This window comes from Lolium perenne, chromosome 6, assembly GCF_019359855.2.
Source record: "Lolium perenne isolate Kyuss_39 chromosome 6, Kyuss_2.0, whole genome shotgun sequence".
Lineage (NCBI taxonomy): Eukaryota > Viridiplantae > Streptophyta > Magnoliopsida > Poales > Poaceae > Lolium > Lolium perenne.
Window position 1 is genome coordinate 197,942,865 of NC_067249.2, and position 26,661 is coordinate 197,969,525.

At 45.4% G+C, this 26,661-nt stretch overlaps 1 protein-coding gene across 1 annotated transcript; it reads left to right on the forward strand.

Annotated features, from left to right (window-relative positions):
- The first annotated feature begins 23,326 nt into the window (after window positions 1-23,326).
- Window positions 23,327-24,854, forward strand: LOC127306462 (uncharacterized). The gene is made up of 3 exons (XM_051337100.2): window positions 23,327-24,050; window positions 24,171-24,302; window positions 24,415-24,854. The coding sequence occupies exons 1-3, from the start codon at window positions 23,427-23,429 to the stop codon at window positions 24,538-24,540; spliced, it is 882 nt and encodes a 293-aa protein (XP_051193060.1). The 5' UTR covers window positions 23,327-23,426; the 3' UTR covers window positions 24,541-24,854.
- The last annotated feature ends 1,807 nt before the right edge of the window (window positions 24,855-26,661 follow it).

Sequence of the window (26,661 nt, forward strand, 5' to 3'; positions counted from 1 at the left end):
TGATGTTATCTACATGTTTTATGCACACTTTATGTCATATTCGTGCATTTTTTGGAACTAACCTATTAACAAGATGCCGAAGTGCCAGTTCCTGTTTTCTGGTGTTTTTGGTTTCAGAAATCCTAGTAACGAAATATTCTCGGAATTGGACGAAATCAACGCCCAGGTTCCTATTTTGCCCGGAAGCATCCAGAACACCCGAGAGCCACCAGGGAGGGGGCACAGGCCCACCAAACCCTAGGCCGGCGCGGCCAGGGGGGCCCGCGCCACCCTATGGTGTGGGCACCCCTTCGACCCTCTGGCGCCGCCTCTTCGCCTATTTAAAGCCTCCGTCGCGAAAACCCTGATACGTTCGATGAAACCCACAGAAACCTTCCAGAGCCGCCGCCATCGCGAGGCCAAGATCTGGGGGACATGAGTCTCTGTTCCGGCACGCCGCCGGAACGGGGAAGTGCCCCCGGAAGGCTTCTCCATCGACACCGCTGCCATCTCCACCGCCATCTTCATCACCGCTGCTGCTCCCATGAGGAGGGAGTAGTTCTCCATCGAGGCTCGGGGCTGTACCGGTAGCTATGTGGTTCATCTCTCTCCTATGTACTTCAATACAATAATCTCATGAGCTGCCTTACATGATTGAGATTCATATGATGATGCTTGTAATCTAGATGTCGTTATGCTAGTCAAGTGAATTTTACTTATGTGATCTCCGGAGACTCCTTGTCCCACGTGTGTAAAGGTGACAAGCAGTGTGCACCGTGTGGGTCTCTTAGGCTATATTTCACAGAATACTTATTCACTGTTATGAATGGCATAGTGAAGTGCTTATTTATATCTCTTTATGATTGCAATGTATTTGTATCACAATTTATCTATGTGCTACTCTAGCAATGTTATTAAAGTAGTTTTATTCCTCCTACACGGTGTAATGGTGACAGTGTGTGTATCCGTGTTAGTACTTGGTTTATGCTATGATCATGATCTCTTGTAGATTGCGAAGTTAACTATTGCTATGATAGTATTGATGTGATCTATTCCTCCTTTCTTAGCATGAAGGTGACAGTGTGCATGCTACGTTAGTACTTGGTTTAGTCGTATTGATCTATCTTACACTCTAAGGTTACTTAAATATGAACATTGAATTGTGGAGCTTGTTAACTCCGGCATTGAGGGTTCGTGTAATCCTACGCAATGTGTTCATCATCCAACAAGAGTGTAGAGTATGCATTTATCTATTCTGTTATGTGATCAATGTTGAGAGTGTCCACTAGTGAAAGTCTAATCCCTAGGCCTTGTTCCTAAATACTGCTGCGTTACTACTGCTTGTTTACTGTTTCACTGTGTTACTACTGCTGCAATACTACCACCATCAACTACACGCCAGCAAGCTATTTTCTGGCACCGTTGCTACTGCTTATATATATTCATACCACCTGTATTTCACTATCTCTTCGCCGAACTAGTACACCTATTAGGTGTGTTGGGGACACAAGAGACTTCTTGCTTTGTGGTTGCATGGTTGCATGAGAGGGATATCTTTGACCTCTTCCTCCCTGAGTTCGATAAACCTTGGGTGATCCACTTAAGGGAAAACTTGCTGCTGTTCTACAAACCTCTGCTCTTGGAGGCCCAACACTGTCTACAGGAAAAGGAGTGGGAAGTAGACATCAAGCTATTTTCTGGCGCCGTTGCCGGGGAGGAAAGGTAAAAGGTACTCACACTCCGGATCTCGGCTACTAAGCTATTTTACGGCGCCGTAAGTACTCAAAGCTATTTCCTTTAGATCCTGCAATTGCATCTTTTTGTTTCTTGTTTACACTAGTTTGGCATAATGGACAAGAATGAGCTTCTTATGCTATTTCCTGATTTAAAACATGGATTGTTTGATGCGAAAATTAAAAAACCTATGGAATCTTATTTGCGTGCTGGTAGTAATATTAGTATGAACGCTTTGAACACCATTGTTGATAATGATATGGAAAATTCTAAGCTTGGGGAAGCTGGCTTTGATGAGCATGATATTTTTAGTCCCCCAAGAATTGAGGAGAAAATTTTCTTTGATGATACTTTGCCTCCTATTTATGATGATTATAATGATAGTAGTCTTTTGTTACCGCCTGTTATGGAGGATGAATTTGATTATGATTACAATATGCCTCCTATATTTGATGATGAGAATAATAATGATAGCTACTTTGTTGAATTTTCTCCCACTACAACTAATAAAATTGATTATGCTTATGTGGAGAGTAATAATTTTATGCATAAGACTCATGATAAGAATGCTTTATGTGAGAGTTATATTGTTGAGTTTGCTCATGTTGCTACTGAAAGTTATTATGAGAGAGGAAAATATGGTTGTAGAAATTTTCATGTTACCAAAACACCTCTCTATGTGCTGAAATTTTTCAAGCTACACTTGTTTTATCTTTCTATGCTTGTTGCATTATGCTTCATGAATTTGTTTATTTACAAGATTCCTATGCATAGGAAGCATGTTAGGCTTAAATTTGTTTTGAATTTGCCTCTTGATGCTCTCTTTTGCTTCAAATACTATTTCTTGCGAGTGCATCATTAAAACTGCTGAGCCCATCTTAATGGCTATAAAGAAAGAACTTCTTGGGAGATAACCCATGTGTTATTTTGCTACAGTACTTTGTTTTATATTTGTGTCTTGGAAGTTGTTTACTACTGTAGAAACCTCTCCTTATCTTAGTTTTGTGTTTTGTTGTGCCAAGTGAAGCCTCTAATCGAAGGTTGATACTAGATTTGGATTTCTGCGCAGAAACAGATTTCTATCTGTCACGAATCTGGGCTGTTTTCTCTGTAGAAAAATCAGAAAAATATGCCAATTTACGTGCGTGTTCCTCAGATATGTACGCAACTTTCATTAGTTTTGAGTTTTCTGATCTGAGCAACGGAAGTATTTATTAAAAATTTGTCTTTACGGACTGTTCTGTTTTGACAGATTCTGCCTTTTATTTCGCATTGCTTCTTTCGCTGTGTTGGGTGGATTTCTTTGTTCCATTACCTTCCAGTAGCTTTGAGCAATGTCCAGAAGTGTTAAGAATGATTGTGTCACCTCTGAACATGTGAGTTTTTGATTATGTACTAACCCCTCTAATGAAGTTTATGAGAAGTTTGGTGTGAAGGAAGTTTTCAAGGGTCAAGAGAGGAGGATGATATACTATGATCAAGAAGAGTGAAAGCTCTAAGCTTGGGGATGCCCCGGTGGTTCACCCCTGCATATATCAAGAAGACTCAAGCGTCTAAGCTTGGGGATGCCCAAGGCATCCCCTTCTTCATCGACAACTTATCAGGTTCCTCCCCTGAAACTATATTTTTATTCCGTCACATCTTATGTGCTTTGCTTGGAGCGTCTGTGTGCTTTTGTTTTTGTTTTTGTTTGAATAAATGCTTTTGTGGGAGAGAGACACGCTCCGCTGGTTCATATGAACACATGTGTTCTTAGCTTTTAGTATTCATGGCGAAGTTTCTTCTTCGTTAAATTGTTATATGGTTGGAATTGGAAAATGATACATGTAGTAATTGCTATAATGTCTTGAATAATGTGATACTTGGCAATTGTTGTGCTCATGTTTAAGCTCTTGCATCATATACTTTGCACCCATTAATGAAGAAATACATAGAGCATGCTAAAATTTGGTTTGCATATTTGGTTTCTCTAAGGTCTAGATAATTTCTAGTATTGAGTTTGAACAACAAGGAAGACGGTGTAGAGTCTTATAATGTTTACAATATGTCTTTTATGTGAGTTTTGCTGCACCGCTTCATCCTTGTGTTTGTTTCAAATAGCCTTGCTAGCCTAAACCTTGTATCGAGAGGGAATACTTCTCATGCATCCAAAATCCTTGAGCCAACCACTATGCCATTTGTGTCCACCATACCTACCTACTACATGGTATTTCTTCGCCATTCCAAAGTAAATTGCTTGAGTGCTACCTTTAAAATTCTATCATTCACCTTTGCAATATATAGCTCATGGGACAAATAGCTTAAAAACTATTGTGGTATTGAATATGTAATTATGCACTTTATCTCTTATTAAGTTGCTTGTTGTGCGATAACCATGTTCACTGGGGACGCCATCAACTACTCTTTGTTGAATTTCATGTGAGTTGCTATGCATGTTCGTCTTGTCTGAAGTAAGAGAGATCTACCACCTTATGGTTAAGCATGCATATTGTTAGAGAAGAACATTGGGCCGCTAAATAAAGCCATGATCCATGGTGGAAGTTTCAGTTTTGGACATATATCCTCAATCTCATATGAGAAAATTATTAATTGTTGTTACATGCTTATGCATAAAAGAGGAGTCCATTATCTGTTGTCTATGTTGTCCCGGTATGGATGTCTAAGTTGAGAATAATCAATAGCGAGAAATCCAATGCGAGCTTTCTCCTTAGACCTTTGTACAAAGTGACATAGAGGTACCCCTTTGTGACACTTGGTTAAAACATGTGCATTGCGATGATCCGGTAGTCCAAGCTAATTAGGACAAGGTGCGGGCACTATTAGTATACTATGCATGAGGCTTGCAACTTGTAAGATATAATTTACATGATACATATGCTTTATTACTACCGTTGACAAAATTGTTTCATGTTTTCAAAATAGAAGCTCTAGCACAAATATAGCAATCGATGTTTTTCCTCTATGGAGGACCATTCTTTTACTTTCAATGTTGAGTCAGTTCACCTATTTCTCTCCACCTCAAGAAGCAAACACTTGTGTGAACTGTGCATTGATTCCTACATATTTGCATATTGCATTTGTTATATTGCTTTGCATTGACAATTATCCATGAGATATACATGTTATAAGTTGAAAGCAACCGCTGAAACTTCATCTTCCTTTATGTTGCTTCAATACCTCTACTTTGAATTATTGCTTTATGAGTTAACTCTTATGCAAGACTTATTGATGCTTGTCTTGAAAATACTATTCATGAAAGGTCTTTGCTTTATGATTCAGTTGTTTACTCATGTCATTACCATTGTTTTGATCGTTGCATTCATTACATGTGTTTACAATAGTATGATCAAGTTTATGATGGCATGTCACTCCAGAAATTATCTTTGTTTATCGTTTACCTGCTCGGGACGAGCAGAAACTAAGCTTGGGGATGCTGATACGTCTCCGACGTATCGATAATTTCTTATGTTCCATGCCATATTATTGATGTTATCTACATGTTTTATGCACACTTTATGTCATATTCGTGCATTTTTTGGAACTAACCTATTAACAAGATGCCGAAGTGCCGTCTCGTTTTCTGCTGTTTTTGGTTTCAGAAATCCTAGTAACGAAATATTCTCGGAATTGGACGAAATCAACGCCCAGGTTCCTATTTTGCCCGGAAGCATCCAGAACACCCGAGAGCCACCAGGGAGGGGGCACAGGCCCACCAAACCCTAGGCCGGCGCGGCCAGGGGGGCCCGCGCCACCCTATGGTGTGGGCACCCCTTCGACCCTCTGGCGCCGCCTCTTCGCCTATTTAAAGCCTCCGTCGCGAAAACCCTGATACGTTCGACGAAACCCACAGAAACCTTCCAGAGCCGCCGCCATCGCGAGGCCAAGATCTGGGGGACAGGAGTCTTTGTTCCGGCACGCCGCCGGAACGGGGAAGTGCCCCCGGAAGGCTTCTCCATCGACACCGCTGCCATCTCCACCGCCATCTTCATCACCGCTGCTGCTCCCATGAGGAGGGAGTAGTTCTCCATCGAGGCTCGGGGCTGTACCGGTAGCTATGTGGTTCATCTCTCTCCTATGTACTTCAATACAATAATCTCATGAGCTGCCTTACATGATTGAGATTCATATGATGATGCTTGTAATCTAGATGTCGTTATGCTAGTCAAGTGAATTTTACTTATGTGATCTCCGGAGACTCCTTGTCCCACGTGTGTAAAGGTGACAAGTGTGCACCGTGTGGGTCTCTTAGGCTATATTTCACAGAATACTTATTCACTGTTATGAATGGCATAGTGAAGTGCTTATTTATATCTCTTTATGATTGCAATGTATTTGTATCACAATTTATCTATGTGCTACTCTAGCAATGTTATTAAAGTAGTTTTATTCCTCCTACACGGTGTAATGGTGACAGTGTGTGTATCCGTGTTAGTACTTGGTTTATGCTATGATCATGATCTCTTGTAGATTGCGAAGTTAACTATTGCTATGATAGTATTGATGTGATCTATTCCTCCTTTCTTAGCATGAAGGTGACAGTGTGCATGCTACGTTAGTACTTGGTTTAGTCGTATTGATCTATCTTACACTCTAAGGTTACTTAAATATGAACATTGAATTGTGGAGCTTGTTAACTCCGGCATTGAGGGTTCGTGTAATCCTACGCAATGTGTTCATCATCCAACAAGAGTGTAGAGTATGCATTTATCTATTCTGTTATGTGATCAATGTTGAGAGTGTCCACTAGTGAAAGTCTAATCCCTAGGCCTTGTTCCTAAATACTGCTGCGTTACTACTGCTTGTTTACTGTTTCACTGTGTTACTACTGCTGCAATACTACCACCATCAACTACACGCCAGCAAGCTATTTTCTGGCACCGTTGCTACTGCTTATATATATTCATACCACCTGTATTTCACTATCTCTTCGCCGAAATAGTACACCTATTAGGTGTGTTGGGGACACAAGAGACTTCTTCCTTTGTGGTTGCAGGGTTGCATGAGAGGGATATCTTTGACCTCTTCCTCCCTGAGTTCGATAAACCTTGGGTGATCCACTTAAGGGAAAACTTGCTGCTGTTCTACAAACCTCTGCTCTTGGAGGCCCAACACTGTCTACAGGAAAAGGAGGGGGAAGTAGACATCAATAGCCACAATCGCAGTTCCTGGAAATCGCGAAAAGTTCTCTCTCGCTGCCTTGCGGGCCCAAATTACGCATCATATTGACACGTCGTGCAAGTGGGGGACACACGTCCTCCGCTTTTCCTGGCGCACACACTGTAACTCCTTCAGGGTGAAATTACTTTTTTACCCCTGTTCCACGTGGATACCATCTACCGCACACTTTTTCCATCCAACGGTACGCCGCTTCGCCGCACCTCTATATAAGGTCCCCTTCTTCTTCCTCGGGCACTTTCACTCGCACCGCTCTCCTGCTCTCCTCTGCAAAAATCTCCTCTTGCGCCCCATAGTTCCCTGAGCTCAACTTCCCTCGAGCTGTACTCCTGCGCCATTGTTGATGCCACCGCGCAGACTGACAAGGCACAGCACGCCAGAATCAACAATGGCTTCCATGGATCTGGGGAGCGCTGAATGGGAGAGATCCAAAATCTCTACCCAAGACATCAACCTCTTGAAGAAACTGGGGATAAGCAAGAAGCCCAAGGCGCTGTGCTTCCCCAGCGAAGAGAGCTACCCAACCCCTCCAATGGAGTATCGGGTTAGTTTCGTCGATCACCTCACCCGCGGCCTTTCTGCCCCCATTCACCCTTTTCTCCGGGGGTTGCTTTTTGTTTACGGACTGCAACTGCACCACCTCACACCCAATTCTATCCTCCACATTTCCATCTTCATCACCCTCTGCGAGTCCTTCCTCGGCGTCCAGCCTAACCGGGCGTTGTGGAAGCGCATTTTCTTTTGTCGCCGCAATGGCTCTCCCAATGTCGCCTATAACATAGGCGGCGTTGTTATCTGCGTTCGCCCTGATGTCGATTACTTCGATGTCAAATTCCCTGACTCAGTTCAAGGGTGGCGCAAGAAGTGGCTGTACATCCATGAGGAGAACCATGAATGTGCTTAAGACAACATCCCTCCTTTTGACGATGCCGAGAAAATCTACCGCCGCCGCTCCTGGGATGCAGAGGCTACCGAAGAAGAAAAAACGGCGACGGAGGCATTGATGACCCGCATCCACGAGCTGCAAAACACCAGCGGCAAGGAGCTGTCGGGTATCCAAATCACGGCGTATTTCCTTAGGATCAGAGTGCAGCCTCTGCAGGCTCGCAAAAATCCCCTCTGGAAGTATGCTGACGACAATGATGTGGATCGCCTGTCGGTGGATTTACCGATCAAGGACTTAGAAAAACTTGTCCGGAAAATTTCCTCCCTCAGCAAAAAAGATCCTGTCCCTTCTTCTTGTCGCGTAAAACCATACAGCGCCACCAATGCGCTCCCCGAGGTAACCTTTGTCGACTTTGCTCATTTTTATTTGCCATCCTTTGCATAACTCTTTTGCTGATGCCTCCCCTTGTTTTTGTATAGAACCATCCAGATCTTGTCTCGCTTCCTCCCCTTCCTGAAGGTGGAGAAGTCGAAGAACGAGTTGTTGTCATTGAAGACAACCAAGATGCTCCTGTCCCTGATAGTGAACCCGCAGGTTCTCAAAAATCTGCGGGATCCTCTGAAAAGGAAGCTGAATCTGAGGGTACCACCTCGGCACACTCTCCTCCTCCTGCTGTTTCTCCAAAGAACAAAAGGAAAAGGACTGATGTCGAAGATTCCGGCACCTCCAAAGCCGAAGAAGCTGCTCCTTCACGTCGGAAGGCAGCTTTCGATCCATACCTTGAAGCCCTCGTCAGTTCGTAAGTCACCTTTTGTCTCTTACTGTTTTGCTATTTGAAGAGTTTTGTCTATCTTGCTTCTTATACTGCCGCCATTTAATCGTAGTGGCGACGAGGAAGAAATGCCAGCTTTTGATGCGACTGCTCGAACGAGTACGTCGCATACTCTAGTTGTTTCTGAAGTGCAAGTTGAAGGAGAAGAATCTTCGCCTCCTCAACAAAACACCGACGAACCTGCTCCTCCTGCAAGCCCCCTTGTCCCTTCACCAAAAAGGGCGAGGTTTGAAACAATCATAGAGCCTACCCTGCAATTGGGTAGCTCCTCGACTACTCTTCTAGATGATGTAAGTCCTTGTACGCTTTCTGATGCTGTCGATATTTTCACTGTTTGCTTCTTTTTATTTTGTGATATCGCATTTTTGTCTCCTACCGACACTTTCTTTCTTTGTCTTTCTTTAACACCCTTTAATTAAGGAGTTCATCCGCTTCGGTGCCCAATTCGTTGGGTACCGCGAGTATGCCAGCAAAACTGAAGGTACTGACTTCCTGCTTCTCTTTGCCCATGACTTCTTGCTCCTTTCTTGTCATAATTTTTACTTACTTTTGACTATTTTGGCAGAAAAACTTGCGAAGGCCAACAAACGCGCCGACACGCTTGCTCAGAAATTAGAGCAAAGTGAGGAGGCTCGTAAAAAGGCTGAATCTGATGCTAGTAAGGCCAAGGCAGAGGCTGATAAGGCCAAAGCAGAAGCTGCTGGTGTCAAAGAGCTTCAGAAGAGGCTTCATGACGCCGAGACTGCCTTGAGCGAGCATAAAACCGCACATACTGCTCGTGAAGAGGCGATTCTCAAGCGCTTGGATTCACAAAACCGTCGCTTTGTCAGTAAGTACTCGATCTATTTTGCATTCCTTAGACTTGCTTTTATTTACTTGTTTGTTGACCAACATATTTTTTCCTCGACAGGGAAAACAAACCAAGAATTTGAACTTGAAGATCCTGACAATGATCCCCTCCTCGACGCACTTTCTTTCCTTGAGTTTCACGGAACAGAAACCCGTGAAGGCATTGAACAGGCCCAGGAAGGATTGTCGCGGCTCTATCCTTACTTCTTCCCGAAGAAAAAGGAACCCGCGACTTTCCTTGCTCTTGCCAAGGATTTTAATCCACCAGAAGATCTTGGACTGAAACCGCGCCAAGAAAATATGAAGATTGCCGTTGAAAGCACTGTCGCTCTGGTTGCTGACAGTCAACAAAACATCGACTGGACCAAGGTTGGCGACACATAGGAGATGGAGACCACAAAGTGGCGATCGCTGATCAAGGCTGCGAAGCCCATCACGAAGAAAATCCTTGCTTATCTTGGATTCAAGCCCACTCCTGCTCCTAGCTCGTCGAAGCCGGAGGTCTAGTAGAATGCCCTATCTTTTTCATTTTCTTGTTTCTTTTGAAGTTGTCGCCATAGTAGCTTTGGCGACAATTGTCGTAGCAACCCTTTTGAAGACCCCTTTCTGTAATATCTATGTAAATTTCCTGAAGATCAATGAAATTCTATTTTGCATGATCATTGATACTGAAATTTTCTTTTCCAGTTGATATTTGATAACTACTCCGCCAATCCTTGTCCTGCCGATACTTCGCCTGCTTCTTCCTTCTCGAAGAAAACCCTTGTCGATGATAACCTTATCGAAGGTTCTTCAAGTAAACCATTGTCGCAAGATTTGCAAGAACTTCGCCAACAACTTCAATCCATGAAAAAGCAAACTCTTGTAATGATGGAGCAATCTCGCAATGCATCAGAAAGGGAGAGGATTGCTCTTCAACAAGCTAAAGAAGCCATAACTGCCAAGGAAGTTGCTATTTCGGAAGCTGAAAAAGCAACTACTCGAGAAAATAGTATGCTCGAGCTAATGATTGAAGCTAGTGTGGATATGTTGGGTATGCTTTTTCCAACTTAGAGCTTCCTCTGTCTTTTGATGTATCCTCCTTTTTGTTAAATTTCTTGTTCTTTCGCCCGATAGGTTCTGTGCTCGACACTGCTGCTGAAGATGAGAGGGTAAATGTAAGGACGAACCTCCTCGTTAATCTCTCTCTCAACCATGGCTGTCTATTCTAGGCCACTCCCGAGCGGACCCAACAGATTGTCAGGTTCCAAGATCGCGCGTGTCAGGTTCGCGAATTCTTTAACTTCTGCACGAGAACCTTGACTCTTGTTTACAAGACTATGCTTCCGCGAGATGAAGCTCCCGATGCTCTTCTTGGATTGATGGAAAAGTTTCGAGATGCTCCTCGGATTCATAACTTTGTGCGAGCTCAATTGACTGCTGGAGCAAGATTCGCCATGATCATGATACATATTTGCCATCCAAAACTAGATCTGACGAAGATTGTCCCTGACTGCCTGGCCAAGAAATCGCGACGAAAGAATAACGTCGACGATATCAATGAAATGGTGACTCCTGTGGCCGAAGCGATGATGGATGAACTTCTTCGCATGGATTCTGAATTCTTCATCAAGGGGAGCTATGCTGAGCACAAGACAACTGCTGCAAATAACAAAGGTTTATCCATAGATAGTATATTAGGTCTTGACTGAGTTGTACTATATTGCAAAAAGTTACGTCTATATTTTTTGTCGGACTTTTTGTATTGATGAAGGTGTCTATATTGCGAAGTGTGATCTATATTGCGAAGCCCCCGAGCCTTTGGCTGGGGCCTATAATATTTTGTCTTCTCGAAGAATTTACTGTTTTGCGAGAATATATGTATTTTGCTGTCGCGGGTATGAGCCCCCGAGCGTGTCGAAGAAAAAAAATGTATCTCATCACTATCTTCTATTATATTGCAGCACCGCGAGCCCGCCTCATTAAAAACCTTTCCAGCCCCACTCGGTGCCCTGAAAAGGAAAAGAGTGCGTCTGAAAACTCGCGGGCGTTTCAGTACATTGTATTTTTACAAGGGAGGACTATATTTTCGGCTCTAAGCGTAGAACCGCCTGAGCTGCGCCACGTTCCAGGGGTTTTTCTCGGGGACGCATGTCTTCTTATCCTTGATCCTGTACGCTCCTCCTTCGATTACTTCTGTGACGACGTAAGGGCCCAGCCATGGTGACTCGAGCTTTTCAGTACTTTGTTGATTGAGCCGTAGAACCAAATCTCCGACCTGGAAAGATCTTGGCCGCAATCGTCGACTGTGGTAGTTTTTCAGGTCCTGCTGGTACTTGGTGACTCATGATAGTACTTCATCTCGAGCTTCATCGAGTGCATCTACATCGTCCTCCAAAGCTTTTCTTGAAGTTTCCTCGTCATACTCTGTCACTCTTGGGGAGTCATGCTCTATTTCAATTGGTAGTACTGCCTCAGCTCCATGGACTAAAAAGAACGGAGTTTCTCGCGTCGCCGTATTTGGTGTTGTTCGAATACTCCACAGGACACTTGGCAATTCTTCTGGCCAGGTATGCCGAGCTTTTTCAAGCGGTCCTAGCAGGCGCTTTTTAATACCGTTGCAGATGATACCATTGGCTTTCTCGACTTGGCCGTTGGTATGCGGGTGCCCAACTGACGCGAAGTGCAATTTAATGCCTACTTCTGCGCAGTATGCCTTGAACTCCTTGGACGTAAAGTTACTACCGTTGTCTGTGACGATGCTGTGAGGTACTCCGAATCGAAAAACGATGCCCTTCACGAATTTTATCGCTGACGCTGCATCTGGTGAATTTATCGGCTTTGCTTCTATCCACTTGGTGAATTTATCGACAGCAACCAACATGTACTCGTATCCTCCTGCAAAGCCTTGTGCAATTTTCCCACCATATCGAGTCCCCATTGGGCAAACAGCCAAGACAATGGTATTGGCATCAGCTCTGCCGCTGGAGAATGGGGTTTTGCGGCAAATCTTTGGCACGCGTCGCAGGTTCGTACTATCTCTTTTGCATCCTCGATCGTTGTTAACCAGTAAAATCCAGCCCGAAAAACCTTGGCTGCAATAGCTCGACTGCTCGCGTGGTGACCACATATTCCCTCGTGTACGTCTTTTAGGATTTTCTTTCCTTCTTCGGGTGTAACGCACCTTTGCAGCACGCCCGAAATACTTCGCTTGTATAACTCCCCTTTGACCACTGTGAAGGCTTTGGATCGTCGAATAACTCGCCTTGCTTCAACTGGATCGTCGGGTATTTCTTTCCTTAGGATGTACGATATGTACGCTTGCATCCATGGAACTTCTACCATCATCACCAGCTCCTGGTCCTCTTCTTCGTCTGGAGCTTCTTTGAGAGGCGCCGAAGTTTTCTCCTCCTTCGTTTTCTTCTGCGCCTTCTTTGGCTTTGTGGATCTCTCAGCTATTTCTTCCCAAAACACTCCTGGCGGTATTGCAAGGCACTGCGACCCGATGTTTGCAAGAACATCGGCTTCATCGTTGCTCAGCCTACTGATGTGATTTACTTCACATCCATCAAACAGCTTCTCGAGTTCGTTGTATACCTCCTTGTATGCCACCATACTGTCGTTGACTGCATCACATTGGTTCATAACCTGCTGAGCTACCAATTGTGAGTTGCCAAAGATTTTTAGTCGAGTTGCGTTGGAAGCTTTCGCCATCTTCATCCCGTGTATAAGGGCTTCATATTCTGCTTCATTGTTAGATGCGTTCGGGAACGTCATCCGTAGGACGTACTTTAATTTGTCGCCTTCGGGTGATATTAGTATCACCCCTGCACCAGCTCCTTCTACTCTCTTGGATCCATCGAAGTTCATGGTCCAAGTTCTCGACAAATCTGGGGGTCCTGTATTTTGTAGCTCCATCCACTCTGCAATGAAATCTGGCAGAATTTGCGACCTGATTGCTTTTATTTTTTCATACGTGATGTCCCGAGGGGAAAGTTCTATTCCCCAAAGGGAGACACGTCATGTAGCTTCTGGATTGTTCAGTATATGTGATAGAGGTGCTTCATTGACCACTATGATCGGGTGTGCCGAAAAATAGTGGCGCAATTTTCTTGCTGTGGTGAATACTCCATATGCTAACTTCTGGTACTGCGGGTACCGCTGTTTGGAAGGAGATAAAACTTCACTGATAAAATATACCGGCCTTTGCACTCCATGGAGTGTTCCTTCTTCTTCTCTTTCAACGACTAGCACCGTGCTAACCACCTGAGGTGTGGCTGCGATGTATAGCAGGAGAGGTTCCTTCTCTTTCGGCGCCACCAGTATTGGTGGTGTCGAAATTGTGCGCTTCAAATCCTTGAAGGCTCTATCGGCCTCTTCGTTCCACTGGAATTTCTCCCCTTGCTTGATTAAAGCATAGAACGGTAACGCTTTTTCTCCCAGCCTGGCGACAAATCTGCTTAAAGCTGCGACTCGCCCAGTTAGCTGCTGTATTTCCTTCAACTTTGTTGGCTTCCTCATGGTTACGATAGCTTAGATTTTTTCGGGATTTGCTTCAATCCCTCTTGCTGAAACTAGAAAACCAAGAAGTTCTCCTGCAGGGACGCCAAAGGAACACTTTGTCGGGTTCAACTTGAGGCAGAATTTGTCATGGTTGTCGAAAGTTTCCTTCAGATCCTCAATTAGCGTCGTCCCCTTCTTTGATGTTATGACGACATCGTCGATGTACACTTGTACGTTTTTCCCAATTTGTGTCGCCAAGCACTTTTGCATCATCCTCTGGTATGTTGCTCCCGCGTTTTTCAGACAAAAAGGCATTGTTCTGTAGCAAAACACGTCGTAAGGTGTGATGAAAGCTGTTTTGACCTCATCTTCTTCTTTCAATCTGATCTAGTTATAACCAGAGTATGCATCCAAGAAGGAAAGACGTTCACATCCTGCCGTGGAGTCGATAATTTGATCGATCCTCGGGAGGAGAAAGTGATCCTTTGGACAATGTTTATTGAGACACGTAAAATCGACGCACATGCGAAGGACCTTAGTGTTTTTCTTCGGCACCAACACTGGATTTGCTACCCATGTGGCCTCTGTATGCAGCTCCTTGATAAAGCCAGCTTCTCTTAGTCGATCGATTTCTGACAGCATAGCTTTGCGGTTTGGCTCCGGAAAACGCCGCAAAGGTTGTTTGATTGGTCTCGCTAGTGGATCCAAGTTTAGGTGGTGCTCGGCAAGTTCCCTGGGTACTCCTGGCATGTCAGCTGGATACCATGCGAAGATTTTCCAGTGCTCACGGAGGAACTCGACGAGCGCGCTTTCCTATACGAGGTCCATGTCCTTTGCAATGGACGTCGTCTTCTTCGGGTCTGTCGGGTGAGTCTGCACCTCCTTAGAATTTTTCTCAGTGTTGAAAGTTGATTCTTTGTTTGGCCTTCCTACATCTGGCAGCACATCATAGTCAGTCGTGAGTCTTGACGCCATATATTCTGCTTGCATCCCGAAAGTTTCTGACAGTCGATGAAAATCCTTATCGCACTTATCGGCTAGCGCAAAGCTTCCTTTGACTGTGATTGGTCCCTTAGGCCCAGGCATCCTCCACAACAGGTACGTGTAATGTGGTACCGCCATAAACCTAGCATATGCTGGTCGTCCCAACAAAGCGTGGTATTATGATGGGAAATCCACGACTTCGAATTCCATCCTCTCTATTCTGTAGTTTTCTCGGGTTCCAAACTGAACATCGAGATTAATCTTCCCCAGCGGATAACTTGGCTTCTCCGGTGTAATGTCGTGGAATCGTGTGTCCGTTGGTTTCAGATTTGCTAGGGATATGTTCATCTTCCTTAATGTATCTGCATACATAAGGTTTAAACTGCTGCCGCCGTCTATGAACAATCGAGATACGTCGAATCCTGCAATTACTGCTGGTAAGATAAGTGCTGATTGCCCTGGTCGAGGGACCTGCTGTGGATGATCCGCTATTGTGAAGCCAATATCTTGCCCTGACCAATTAAGATACTCGACTGTTTGTGGAGGCATCTTCTCTGCCATGAACACCTGTCGCGAGATTACTTTCTGAGCTCTATTGGATGGCCTGCCTTTCTGAATCATCGAGACCGCTCCATTGGAATTGGGATCAACATAAGGCGGTGGTGCAGGTGCTGCCGCAATTCTGAGCTGATGTAGATTATCGTCCGTAATTGTGGGAGGAGGTGGCAGGTGAATCTCGCTCCTGGGTCCTTGAGGATTTCTGGGTGCTGCCTGAGCATTGGCATGCCCTGCCCACCTTAACATTGCCTGAAAATTTCGGCAATCCTTCTGCAAGTGTCCTGATTGTCTTTTTCCGTTGTTGTCAAGATAAAAAATGCATTTGACACGGCCCGTTCATCATCTCCTCGGGAGACACGAAAGGCCTCTGAAACCTCGACCCGGTATTTTGCCTGTTGTTTCGAGAGTCATCTCTATTGTCGCCTCGCTGCTCGTTGCTCCTCTGGTAATCATCTCTATTGTTTCCTCCGGTGCTTGCTCGGAAGCCAGCCGAAATTTGCCCAGGTGCATCATAACCCGAGTACTGCCGAGGAAATCGTCGCCTATTTTGATAATTTCGGCCGCGGTCCTCCTCTGGTGACCTATGCCGTTTGTTGTGAACAGCATCTTCTCCATCTGCCCATCTGTTTGCTATCTCCATCAATGCTGATACTGTCTTTGGATTGGTTCTCCCCAAATCCTCGACAAAATCTCCTCGCCTGATTCCTGCGACAAACGCATCTATCGCTCTCTCGTCAGATATATTCTCTGCCGAGTTTTTGATAATATTCCACCTTTGGATGTATTTTCTCATTGATTCGTCTGGCTTCTGTCGACACGCCCTCAATTCCTCTAGCGATGCGGGTTTTTTGCAGGTGGACCGGAAATTCTTGACGAATATATCCTCGAAGCTATCCCAGCTGTCGATAGATCCTGGAGGAAGCTTCTTGATCCAAGATCGCGTGGCTCCACTTAAATGCACCTGGATGCTTTGCATGGCTGTTGCTCTGGTCCCTCCAGTGAGCTTCACCGTCTCGAGGTAATCAACTAGCCAATCCTCTGGATCTTGCAGGCCGTCGAATTTCTTGAAGTTATCAGGCAACTTAAATCCCGAAGGGACTCGAGTTTTTCGTACTCTCCTCGTGAAGCATGGCAAACCGCACATATCCTCGTCGTTTAGTTCTGGGGAGTGCCGATGTTCCCTTCTACTTTGTCGTGCTCTGTCCACCCTTGCCTGTGCTGCCGTGTCTCTTGCTCCACTTGTTCCTTCGGGAGTCGCTGCTGCTGCTGCCGCAGGTCGTGGACTATTTTGCCTTGCTGTTCCTTCGGGAGGTGTTGATGCAAACGTCGTTCCCATGGCTCCAACTCCTGCCATTGCCATGTTGTACAGTGCCTCCCTTGGATCTCCTGGAGGTGGCCTGGATGCAAGGATAAAGGCTTGTGTCGCCATATACCCAGCTTCTGGTGTCTTGGGGATAATATTCCCTCTCGTGTCTATCGACATAAAAGACATGTCGAGGTTTTGAACCAAGTGCTCTCTTTCTCCTTCGGGTATATGTTGCAACCTTGATCTTGCTCTGTTTCGAGCTTCCCTGTGGCTATCTCCCGAGGTTCCAGATTGTCGACTCAGCTCTGCCCTTCGCCTGCTTGACGCAGAGGCTGCCTCCTTTCTTCTGTTCAGGGCAGCTGTCTGTTTTTCCAATTCCCTCGCAGCCCGTGCGAGCCTATATTGATATGCTTGCAACTCTTCTTGCGTGGCTGTTGTGGCCATTGGTTCTGAACCATCCATAGCTCTTGCGGCTCTATCCCATGCTGCTTGCGGGAGTTGAACTCTATCACGAGGCTCAGATCCGATATATTTGTTGCCTAGACCTCGTCGTAAATCCGAGGGATCGACATATGGATTTTCCAAATCGTCGAAAGCCTCAGATGTTTCCTCCTGATCGCGGCTTGGCTCTCCGATGACATAGATCTGATGGTATTTTATATTCAGATCTGTGCTGGGTTTGGTGACACCATCATAAAGATTGGTGAAGACCTTGCCCACTGTAGTGGATTTGTCGATGAAGTTGAAGCTGTCGACACTGCTCGAGTCATCGCTTATATAGGAGTCCGCAGATGACTCGAAGGACATGTCGCTGAAGATCTTGGCGAGCTTTTCGCTTGCCCTGGTGCTGATGAAGCGTGGCGATGAAGTCTCCTCTTCGCCTGACTCGATCGACGATGTTGAGTTCGAAAAATCGGAATCGACCGCCGACAATCCCAACGATATCGGAATTTCGAGACGATACGTTCCCTCTTTCTCGACGCGAAAGTGGAATCTTCCGAACGTCATCTCCATAGGCTCCTCCAGATACGCATATGCATCCAAACGGGAGGGCGGGTGAGGAACAAAATCGACATGACCAGTTGCGATCTGTTTACCTCGATCCATCGCGTTGCTTGCAGTTGATGAAGTCGACGATCTTGAACGTGCCATCGAGATCAGATCCTTGACGCCTCTAGTCCCCACGGTCGGCGCCAATTGACAAGGGATTAACTTGTCAATGCCTACGGATGGTAGACTAGAGTTTAGTTGGAAGTAGAGGGCAAGTAGATCTCGAAGGTTTCAGCCGAAAAGTACTCGACGATTATGAAAACTAGGGTTTGTGAGACAATGATTCGATGCTTTCTTTGTCCCTCGACTCCCCCTTATATAGGAGGTGGAGTCGAGGGATTCGTATTGTACAAGTTTACAGAGTCCGGGAGGGTTTCCAACTCATCTCGCAAGATTACAAACATCTTCTCCTAATACAACTCTAGCTTTCCTTAATATTAACTTGGGCTTCCGATTCTTCTTATTCTTCGGGTCGTGGGCCTTCAGTAAACCCCGGGTACTATCTTCGGCAGGCCCATTGGGGATGCCTATGTTAGATACACCAAACGTTGTAGCAAGAATCTTCTAAAATTATACTACATATTGTATTGTATGACAATAAATTGGTATAATGCACCTGAAATATAAACTTGTCTTTAAAAATTTGCAAGATTCAGTTGATCAAAATAGCCAAGATGCTAAAATAATTTATAATAGATGTTCAATTGTTGTATATTTGATGGGTATAAATTGGTGATGTGAACAATTGGCTGAGAGCTAGGTGACATTCACAGCTACTTGAATAGATCTTTTGGATGACATGAACATAAATAATAAATATTAGTGGGGATGGCATGAACATTTGATTGGCTAATTGAATAGATCTTTTGGATGACTTGCATGTAGGGATAGACTAGCAATTGTACTGCTTCCTTCGTCTTATGAAACTTATCTGAGATTAGTTAACATGCATCTAAATTTTGATAATTCTTAGATAATTTTCATGGCATGGAGGGAGTAATAGCGGTCGGTTTTAGTTTAACCCGATCCTCGTGCGGTCGGCTCCATTAGGGCATGTACAATGGTAGGGATGACATGCTTTCTCTTAGTAGTCCACGTCATCTAGAGAAGACGATAAATATTAGGGATACAATGCATTATCTCTTATTATCATTTCTTATAATAAATGAGAAATAATTATTTTTAGTAGAAAATTATGTGGCTAAGGGAAGACAAGTCGTACAATGGAAAAAATAGTCTTCTCTTATTTCATAAGAGATCATCTCTTAGCTAAGGGAAGACAACATTCTCTTTCTTCCTTCTCTCTCCTCCAACTAAGCAAATATCCTACGTGACAAGCGTAAGGGAAAGCTGACGTCACCCCATTGTACATGCCCTTAGTTGCATCGCAATGCATCCATGAGAGTATAACTTGTCTTCTTCTAAAGATCGCAGCATCAGAGGATCCTAGAAGCAGATTGCAGCATGGAGTACTGAGGATTAAGAAGAGAAGAGCTAGTCGGTTGGTCCCCCTGGCTCATAAATGAACTCCACGTGCGTGGGAGGTTTAGTCGAGAGATTATGCACCCTGGCTGAGCTGGGAACTTGCGCCATTAACTGCGTAATCCCTCGTTAATCCATCCAGCATTTGCCAAGAGATACTACGCCAAGTTGACATCACTGTCCGACCAAACAACCCTGCACTTGCAGTAAAATCCATTAGCCAGCTCCAGAATTTTCACTGCCAATTGAGCTCTTTCACTGCTGTAGTAACAGAGTTTGTCCAACATTACCAGAGTATACTTACTTAAGCTGGGCTAGCTTGGGCTACGTGTTATCACGTCTTGTTCGCAAATATAGCAATCACAGATCACTATGATCGATCTATATTAAGGTACTACTACAGCAAATCAGCAAGAGTTCAGGAGTATAGCAAAATTGGGGATGGCCATGTGGCCCGCGATCCTCCAAATTAAACCAGCACAGAAGTGGAGGGCCGAGTTAATCTGCCAATCAATGGATAGATCCAAACCCTAGCCGCAATCAGATGAGCTCCACTCTCGACACCTGGACGTGCGCGCACGCTCGTCATTAAGGGAGAGCCAGACCAACTTGACAAAGAGAGACTACAACAGCATTAATGACAAGTATCGTCATCCATCATTAATCATAGGCCCACGAGCGCTTAACAAGGCCGGCCGGCCGGGGAACAGCCAGTTAACAATCAGTCAGTAAGAACAGCAGAAAGGATTACAGATTAGCCAGCATCCGGTCCAGGGATTAACGGTATCCCATGTATCGTGTTCCATAATTTCTCTCTTCTCTAGGTTGTCTAGGATCCGCTAATAACCTGATAAAGAGTAAGTAACTCCCTTTCACACAAAAAAATAGAGTACGCGCGGTAACATTGAAACAAATTGCCAGGAAAGTACGCGTCGTTGCTAGTAGGCACCAAGCATGATGTAACAATGATTTTCTAGATGAACATGAATAATAATTTTTTAATGAACATGGATCTTCCATCTTCGGTTCCATTGATCAAATCAACGTAGTTTTGCAGTTCTACATCACGCAAAAGGCATGTCCAAAAAGTCTTTAAGGCCGCAGTCGACACAAAATGAAAACTAAAAGCTAAACAAAAACAACTAGATCATAAGCAAGACGAGCAGGAATTAGGTGGCATTACAAAGCTTGAGGGTGCATCAGACACCAGCGAAGCAAAATAGAGCCGAGCGATTCGTAGGACCTGGTCGCGTTTTGCAATCTGTGTTCGAGGTCCTCCATGCAAATGTTTAACGATTTGTTTGTATTTTAGTATATTTTGGGCCCTCTGGTAATCCTATATCTACTTACTAATTCTATATTTTGAGTATGTTCAAAAATATTTAAAGATCCCTTCATAAAAGTGAGATGAAATACTCCATACTATCAATAATAAGTGTCACTGATTTCAATACTTATACTTCCTCCATTCACAATTACTTTGCATTCTGGGTTTAGTCAAAGTAAAATTTTGCAAACTTTTGCCAAATATGTATAAAAATCAACATCTAGAATAAAAAATTTACTTTATTAGAACCGTCACCAAGTATAATTTTATATTATATGTATTCGGTATTATGAATATTAATATTTTATCTTATATTTTTATCAAACTATGCAAAATTTGACATTAACTAAACCTAGAAAGCGATAAATAAAAAGTAAATAAAAAAGAGGGAGTAATATCTATTGGAGGAAGTAACTGTTTTCTTGGGTGCCCGCTACACTTTGTGTTCTGCTCGTTTGGACAGTACAAAACAACCGCAAGCGCCTTGTTTATAAGCTGTCCCGGGGTAGATTTCATAAGTTGTTCGAGAGAGCCCTTGGAGCCTTCGACCCATTCATGCATGAAGATTTTTGTATCATCCACAAATAATATATGAGATGATGTTGCCGGGCCACCTAGTGGAATAATATATGAAGACCAGTCGCAAAAGGTCCTCAATTGTCAGGGTTTTCGGTTGGAAAAGGAACTGAGACGTGCTTTTTATGAGTTAAACAACTACCAAGCACTTTTGGGAAATCTTCAGTAGAGCAGGTGCGCAGAGCGCACCTTTCCACTTTTTCTTTTTTTCTTTTTTATCTCTCGTAAATTATAAAATATTTTGATTTGATTTTTCTGCAAGTCACTCAAAATAACGAATAGAATAGGGGAAAATAGTTTGGAATTTTTGAAATTTGAAATTTCAAATTAGTTTAAAATTCAAAATAATTTTTTGAAATATATATATATATATACACGTAATTACATAAAAAATCCAAAATATTTTTCCCAAATTCTATTTTTTATCTTTAAGTGATCCACAAAATTCCAAGTTTAAAGATTGTTTGGTGTGAGAGATACAAAAATAAGAACTTGTTAGAGAGGAAGAAAAAAAAGCTAGCACGAATGTTGATGCAATATAGACGGTACGGATACAGGTGCGCGCTGACCATCCGCTCTGAAAGTCCACTCTCAGCACTTTTCGGTGTGTGTCATTCTCGGGTAAAAGCTAAAAGCATCTCTAGCAGACACCGCAAACCATAAACCCTAAATACGTTGATGGAAACGTTGTTTGCGGGCTGAAAAAACATCGCAAAGACGAGACACCGCAAACACGGATTGTACAACAACATATTCCCAGAAATAGCATTTTTTATGCCTCCTCTTCTTCTCTCAACTAGCGAGGCCGGATTACTCCCGCTCTACCCCTGCCCCGCACCTGTCGGCCGCTGGCCTACCCAACACATCCACCCCGCCCCTCCCACGTGTCCGAGCCGCCTTGCCCACGCGCCCGAGCCGCCCGAGCGCGTCGCCCCGCCTACGCGCAGTCCACGCCACTTCTCCTGCCCGCCTAGCCCCACTGCCATGCCCATGTGTCCAAGCCGCCAGCGTGCCGCCCACTCGCGCCGTTGCTCCTGCCCGCTCGCATGCCTGTTCGCCGAAACGGAGGCCACCTCCTGCCCGCCCGGCATGCGCGTTCAAATTTTGATGGCGAGCTCCATCCCCTCCATCGGTCGGCTCCACCCCCTCCATTTTTGCGTCCAATTTTGGCCGAAATCCGACGACTACGGCAAATTTTGGCCGACTCCGGCGCCTGTATGGTGACCGATGGGCTGAAATTTCCTTCGCGCCAACGTGGAGTAGGGATGCGGTTCACGTTTGGAAGAGCTCGCGAAACTCGGAAATTGAGGTTTCCGCGACACTAAACTGGATAGACTGGATATATTTTTCGGAGGAGGGCTCGATGCGGTGTCTAGATTGGCCTTTTCTGCCTCAAAACCCGTAAAATGGTGATTATTTTTCCGGATAGGGGTTCGATGCCGTATGTGCTAGAGATGCTCTATGGAATGAAAATACTGACTTTTCTTGTTGCGGTCTAAGGAAAGACACGAAAAACTTCTACGTGTTCTTGGAAGAAAAGAAACAGGCATGAATTATGCTCCATTTCCATTGCATGGCCGAGGAAAAGCATGATAAACAGAGCATATGCAGCTCGCTGAACCAGCCGCTGCGTCGCATACTCGCATGACAACGTCCCACGTGAGAGGAGAGGAGTGGGGAATCTGGCACGCGTGGGAGAGCCCGTCGTCTCCGCCGCGCCTTCGGCAACCTGCCTCACCTCCTCATTACGGGTCGCCATGTCTCAAAGGTTCGATCCGCACCGGGGCACACGAACATAACCTGCCTGCCTCATAAAGCACGCCGAGCACTCAGACCCGACTGCCCGCGACCCGCCATGGAGCTCAGGCTCCGTGAACAGAGGAGAGCTAGGGTCTAGGGACACAGCAGCGGCAAGGATCGGCAGCTCGAGCATTTAATGCCGATGTGCTTTGTATACTCCTCCCACACGCCCAATTTTTTGTTATACCGCCCCCCATGTGGCCGCCATGGCTCGGGCCTCCGCGCCGCCGCATGTATATATATGACCGGGCCATGGCGAGAAGGCAAGCACGCACACCATTGCCGCTGGTTGCAAAGAGCTCGAGCATACCTAGATACTATCTTGGTTTAGTTGCCCACTTACAAAAACTAGTGCTAGTCTGCTAGCTTACCTAGCTAGGTAGATACGTGATCCTGAATCCTGATCATGGCGTTAGTGCGGGAGCCGATGGTGATGTACGACAGCGGCTACGACGACGCCGAGACGTCTGCGCTCGGCTACGGCGGCGTAGACGCGGCCTCGCTGTTCGACTTCGGAGGCTACACCTACGCCCACGACGAGCCGGCCGGCGCCACCAGCAACTACGTGCCTAACAGCCCGAGCTGGGCGGGCGCTGGGCCCTCCCTACTCACGTTCGACCGCACCCAGCGCGGTCAAGGCGCCCAGGCAGCGGCCACGGCGACGATGGTCGTTTCGGACGGGGAGGCCGACTGCAACGCGTGGATCGACGCCATAGACGGGGACGACCAGGCGACGCCGGCGTCGACCATAGGCTTCGACCCGGCCTCGGGCTGCTTCAGCCTCACCCAGAGGGCCGGCGGCGCGCGGCGGCCGTTCGGGCTCCTGTTCCCGGGCACGGCTTCGGCCGACGCCGCGTCGCCGGCGCCGGCGCGAATCTCCCAGAAACGGACCAACGTGGTGCGCATGCAGGACGGGGAGCCGCCGCGGGCCGCTAAGAAGCAGTGCGGCGCGAGCAGGAAGACGAGCAAGCCGAAGCCGCCGGCGCCCACCACCACATCCCCCGGCTCTCCGCAAAGCCTCGTCGCAAAGGTAATTAAATTCCGCTGCCGGCCGGCGCCCAAACTGCACTGCTCGAATTATCATTTGCGCCTCCACCCGTCGGTGCTTTCGGTGGATCTGAACTTACCGTTCCTCTGAATTGTGCTGCAGAACCGGCGGGAGAAAATCAGCGAGCGGCTCCGGACGCTGCAGGAGCTGGTGCCCAACGGCACCAAGGTGGACATGGTTACCATGCTCGACAAGGCCATCACCTACGTCAAGTTTCTGCAGCTACAGGTCAAGGTGTGTACTATTTGTCTATTTCTCTGAACGTGCGGTGGCATCAGCCATACTGAATGAATACTGTTAAATCCATCAATAGGCCCGTGGAATTCTGACATGATCGATTTCGCAGGTGCTGGCGACGGACGAGTTCTGGCCGGCGCAAGGCGGGATGGCGCCGGAGATCTCCCAGGTCAAGGAGGCGCTCGACGCCATCTTATCGTCGTCGCCTTCGCCGCACAAGGGCCAACGCAGCTGAACTGAAACTAGCTAGCTTCTAGCTAGAAGGGAAATTAGTTATACTTAGCTAGCCTCTGCATCAAACGTAGTATAAGGAAGAATATGATAGAGAAATTAATCAACGACGATCCACCTCGTTCCAAGATAAATAAGAGGGGCATATATAAACGTACACCCTCTTGTTAATCCTTACCAGTAGTATATGTAAACTTTTTTTTTCATGGGACCTAGCTAGCGTGTTAGACACACGCTTGATGTAGAAGAGAGGAGGGGGTTAACATTTTGTTAACCCAAGATGCATATTGTCATACTCATGTAATGTAAGTTAGTAGATCAAGATATGCAATGGTTATTATTTCGCAAAAAAAAGTTGCACGGTTGCAGAGGGAAGGCGGGAATCTTGTTATCGTTCCATAACATATCATTGTATTTTCTCCTCCTCTCCTTGATTTTCTTTGGTACCATGAATAACCAGGAATTTGATTGTTGAGCGAAATACCACTGTTACCGAATGGTAATGCGAATTTCCTAGCACCCCTCTTGGTAAATGTGTTTACCGCGTGAAAATCCTAGAGACTTTCCAATTTGGAGTGTGTGGTTAGTCCAACTTAAACTTATATCTTTTTCCTCGATGCCTCCCCACCACCAAACTCCTCCATCCCGAACTCATGATTCCTCCTCCCAAAATTTAGAGTTGAAATGTTTAAGCGTTTCTGAGTTTGAAATCCAATTTTGAGAATCTCATCCGACGTTCGACGTGTAATTTCTGATAACCATTGAAGCCAAATCCTTAGTACTATCTCGGCATTTCCGACCCCATTGCTTTGTTTTATTATTGTTCAACCGGTAAGACTGCAAAGTCTATGATGCATTTCAATATTCTAATTTCAGTAGTCACATGTTGTTTTGCGGGAGCTCACATGTATGGTGTTTCTTGAATACATGCATGGCCATTAATTGTATATATTTAAGAAACTTTTGTGTTTTTTTTAAGAAACATGACCATTAATTGTTTTATAGATGGACGATTAGTAGTAGTTGTTGCACATAAAGGTTGTTGGCCGAGCATGCAAGAAGATAGAGGTGTCACGGAGCATGTGGCTGTACAAGAAGTGAACAAGCCAATCTAAAAATAAAAAGTCAAACAAGCGTATAAAATTTAAGCCAAAATATGTTCATGTCATCATTTGCATTGTACACACAAAATGAAGGCCTCATGGCCCAGCTTCTTCTTGGGCTGGCTGCGGCAGGACAATCGTATAGTTCTCTGGGCCTTTTGTTCTTCTCAGAAGAACTCTTTACGCTCTAGGCTCTCTTGGGGACGGTGCTGCGCCGTTCCTTGAGGCCCCTGCTACCTTCTCCGGCGGCCTCTTCGAGCCCACACCTGCCGCCGCGCGATCCTTGCTGGCAGCTGACGAGAACGGGGCTCTCTCTCGCAATGGTTTGTTTGCAGCTCACTCTATTTTTGTTATAACGATGATAGCAGGTAAACCGATAATGGTTTTGGGTGCAGGGCGTCAGGTCCTACGGGAGTTCGTCTGGTTCCTGTCGTCAACTGAGCATTAAGAAGGACATGAAGAAGGACATCAAGGTATTAATTGTTCAAACTTCTTGGAATTTTGTTCCATCTCAAACTGGAATTTGGTTAGGTCTGGTTTGTCTTGGAACTGAAAAACATTCATATCACGTCGGTCCACATTGCATGCGTGCATCGCATGTCATAATTTGTCCGGGCTGAAACTCAAATATGATTTGCTTGCACACGGTTGAACTTAGGACAAGGTAACCGACGATCCTGACAAGCTGGCAAAACTGATCAGATGGTTCCTACGGAAGGTCGGACATCCGTCTGCATTTACCGGCCAAGAACTGCGAGAGTGGTGAGTATATGTATCACCTGGAAATATAGGCGACCAGAGTCCCACGTTAGCTATATAACAGTTACTGTAGTTAATTAGACGAAGCTCATAATCCCTTTGTTTTGCTTGTACAGGGGGAGGAATCAGAAAGCCTGGAAGGATACCGACCCTATTCCCTTCGCTGTGACCACTATGATCAGCGGTGCATGTGTTGTAGTATGGGTCAATGACGAATGGAAGTACATCAAACAGAGATTTGCTGACTTTGTAGGTGGTCTTAA

Bases quoted from the DNA above. Each gene is read 5' to 3' on its own strand.
- LOC127306462 (XM_051337100.2), top strand. From the start codon at position 23,427: ATGGCGTTAGTGCGGGAGCCGATGGTGATGTACGACAGCGGCTACGAC. The intron at 24,051-24,170 runs GTAATTAAATTC...ATTGTGCTGCAG, and splicing joins CGCAAAGCCTCGTCGCAAAG to AACCGGCGGGAGAAAATCAG. The intron at 24,303-24,414 runs GTGTGTACTATT...TCGATTTCGCAG, and splicing joins TTCTGCAGCTACAGGTCAAG to GTGCTGGCGACGGACGAGTT.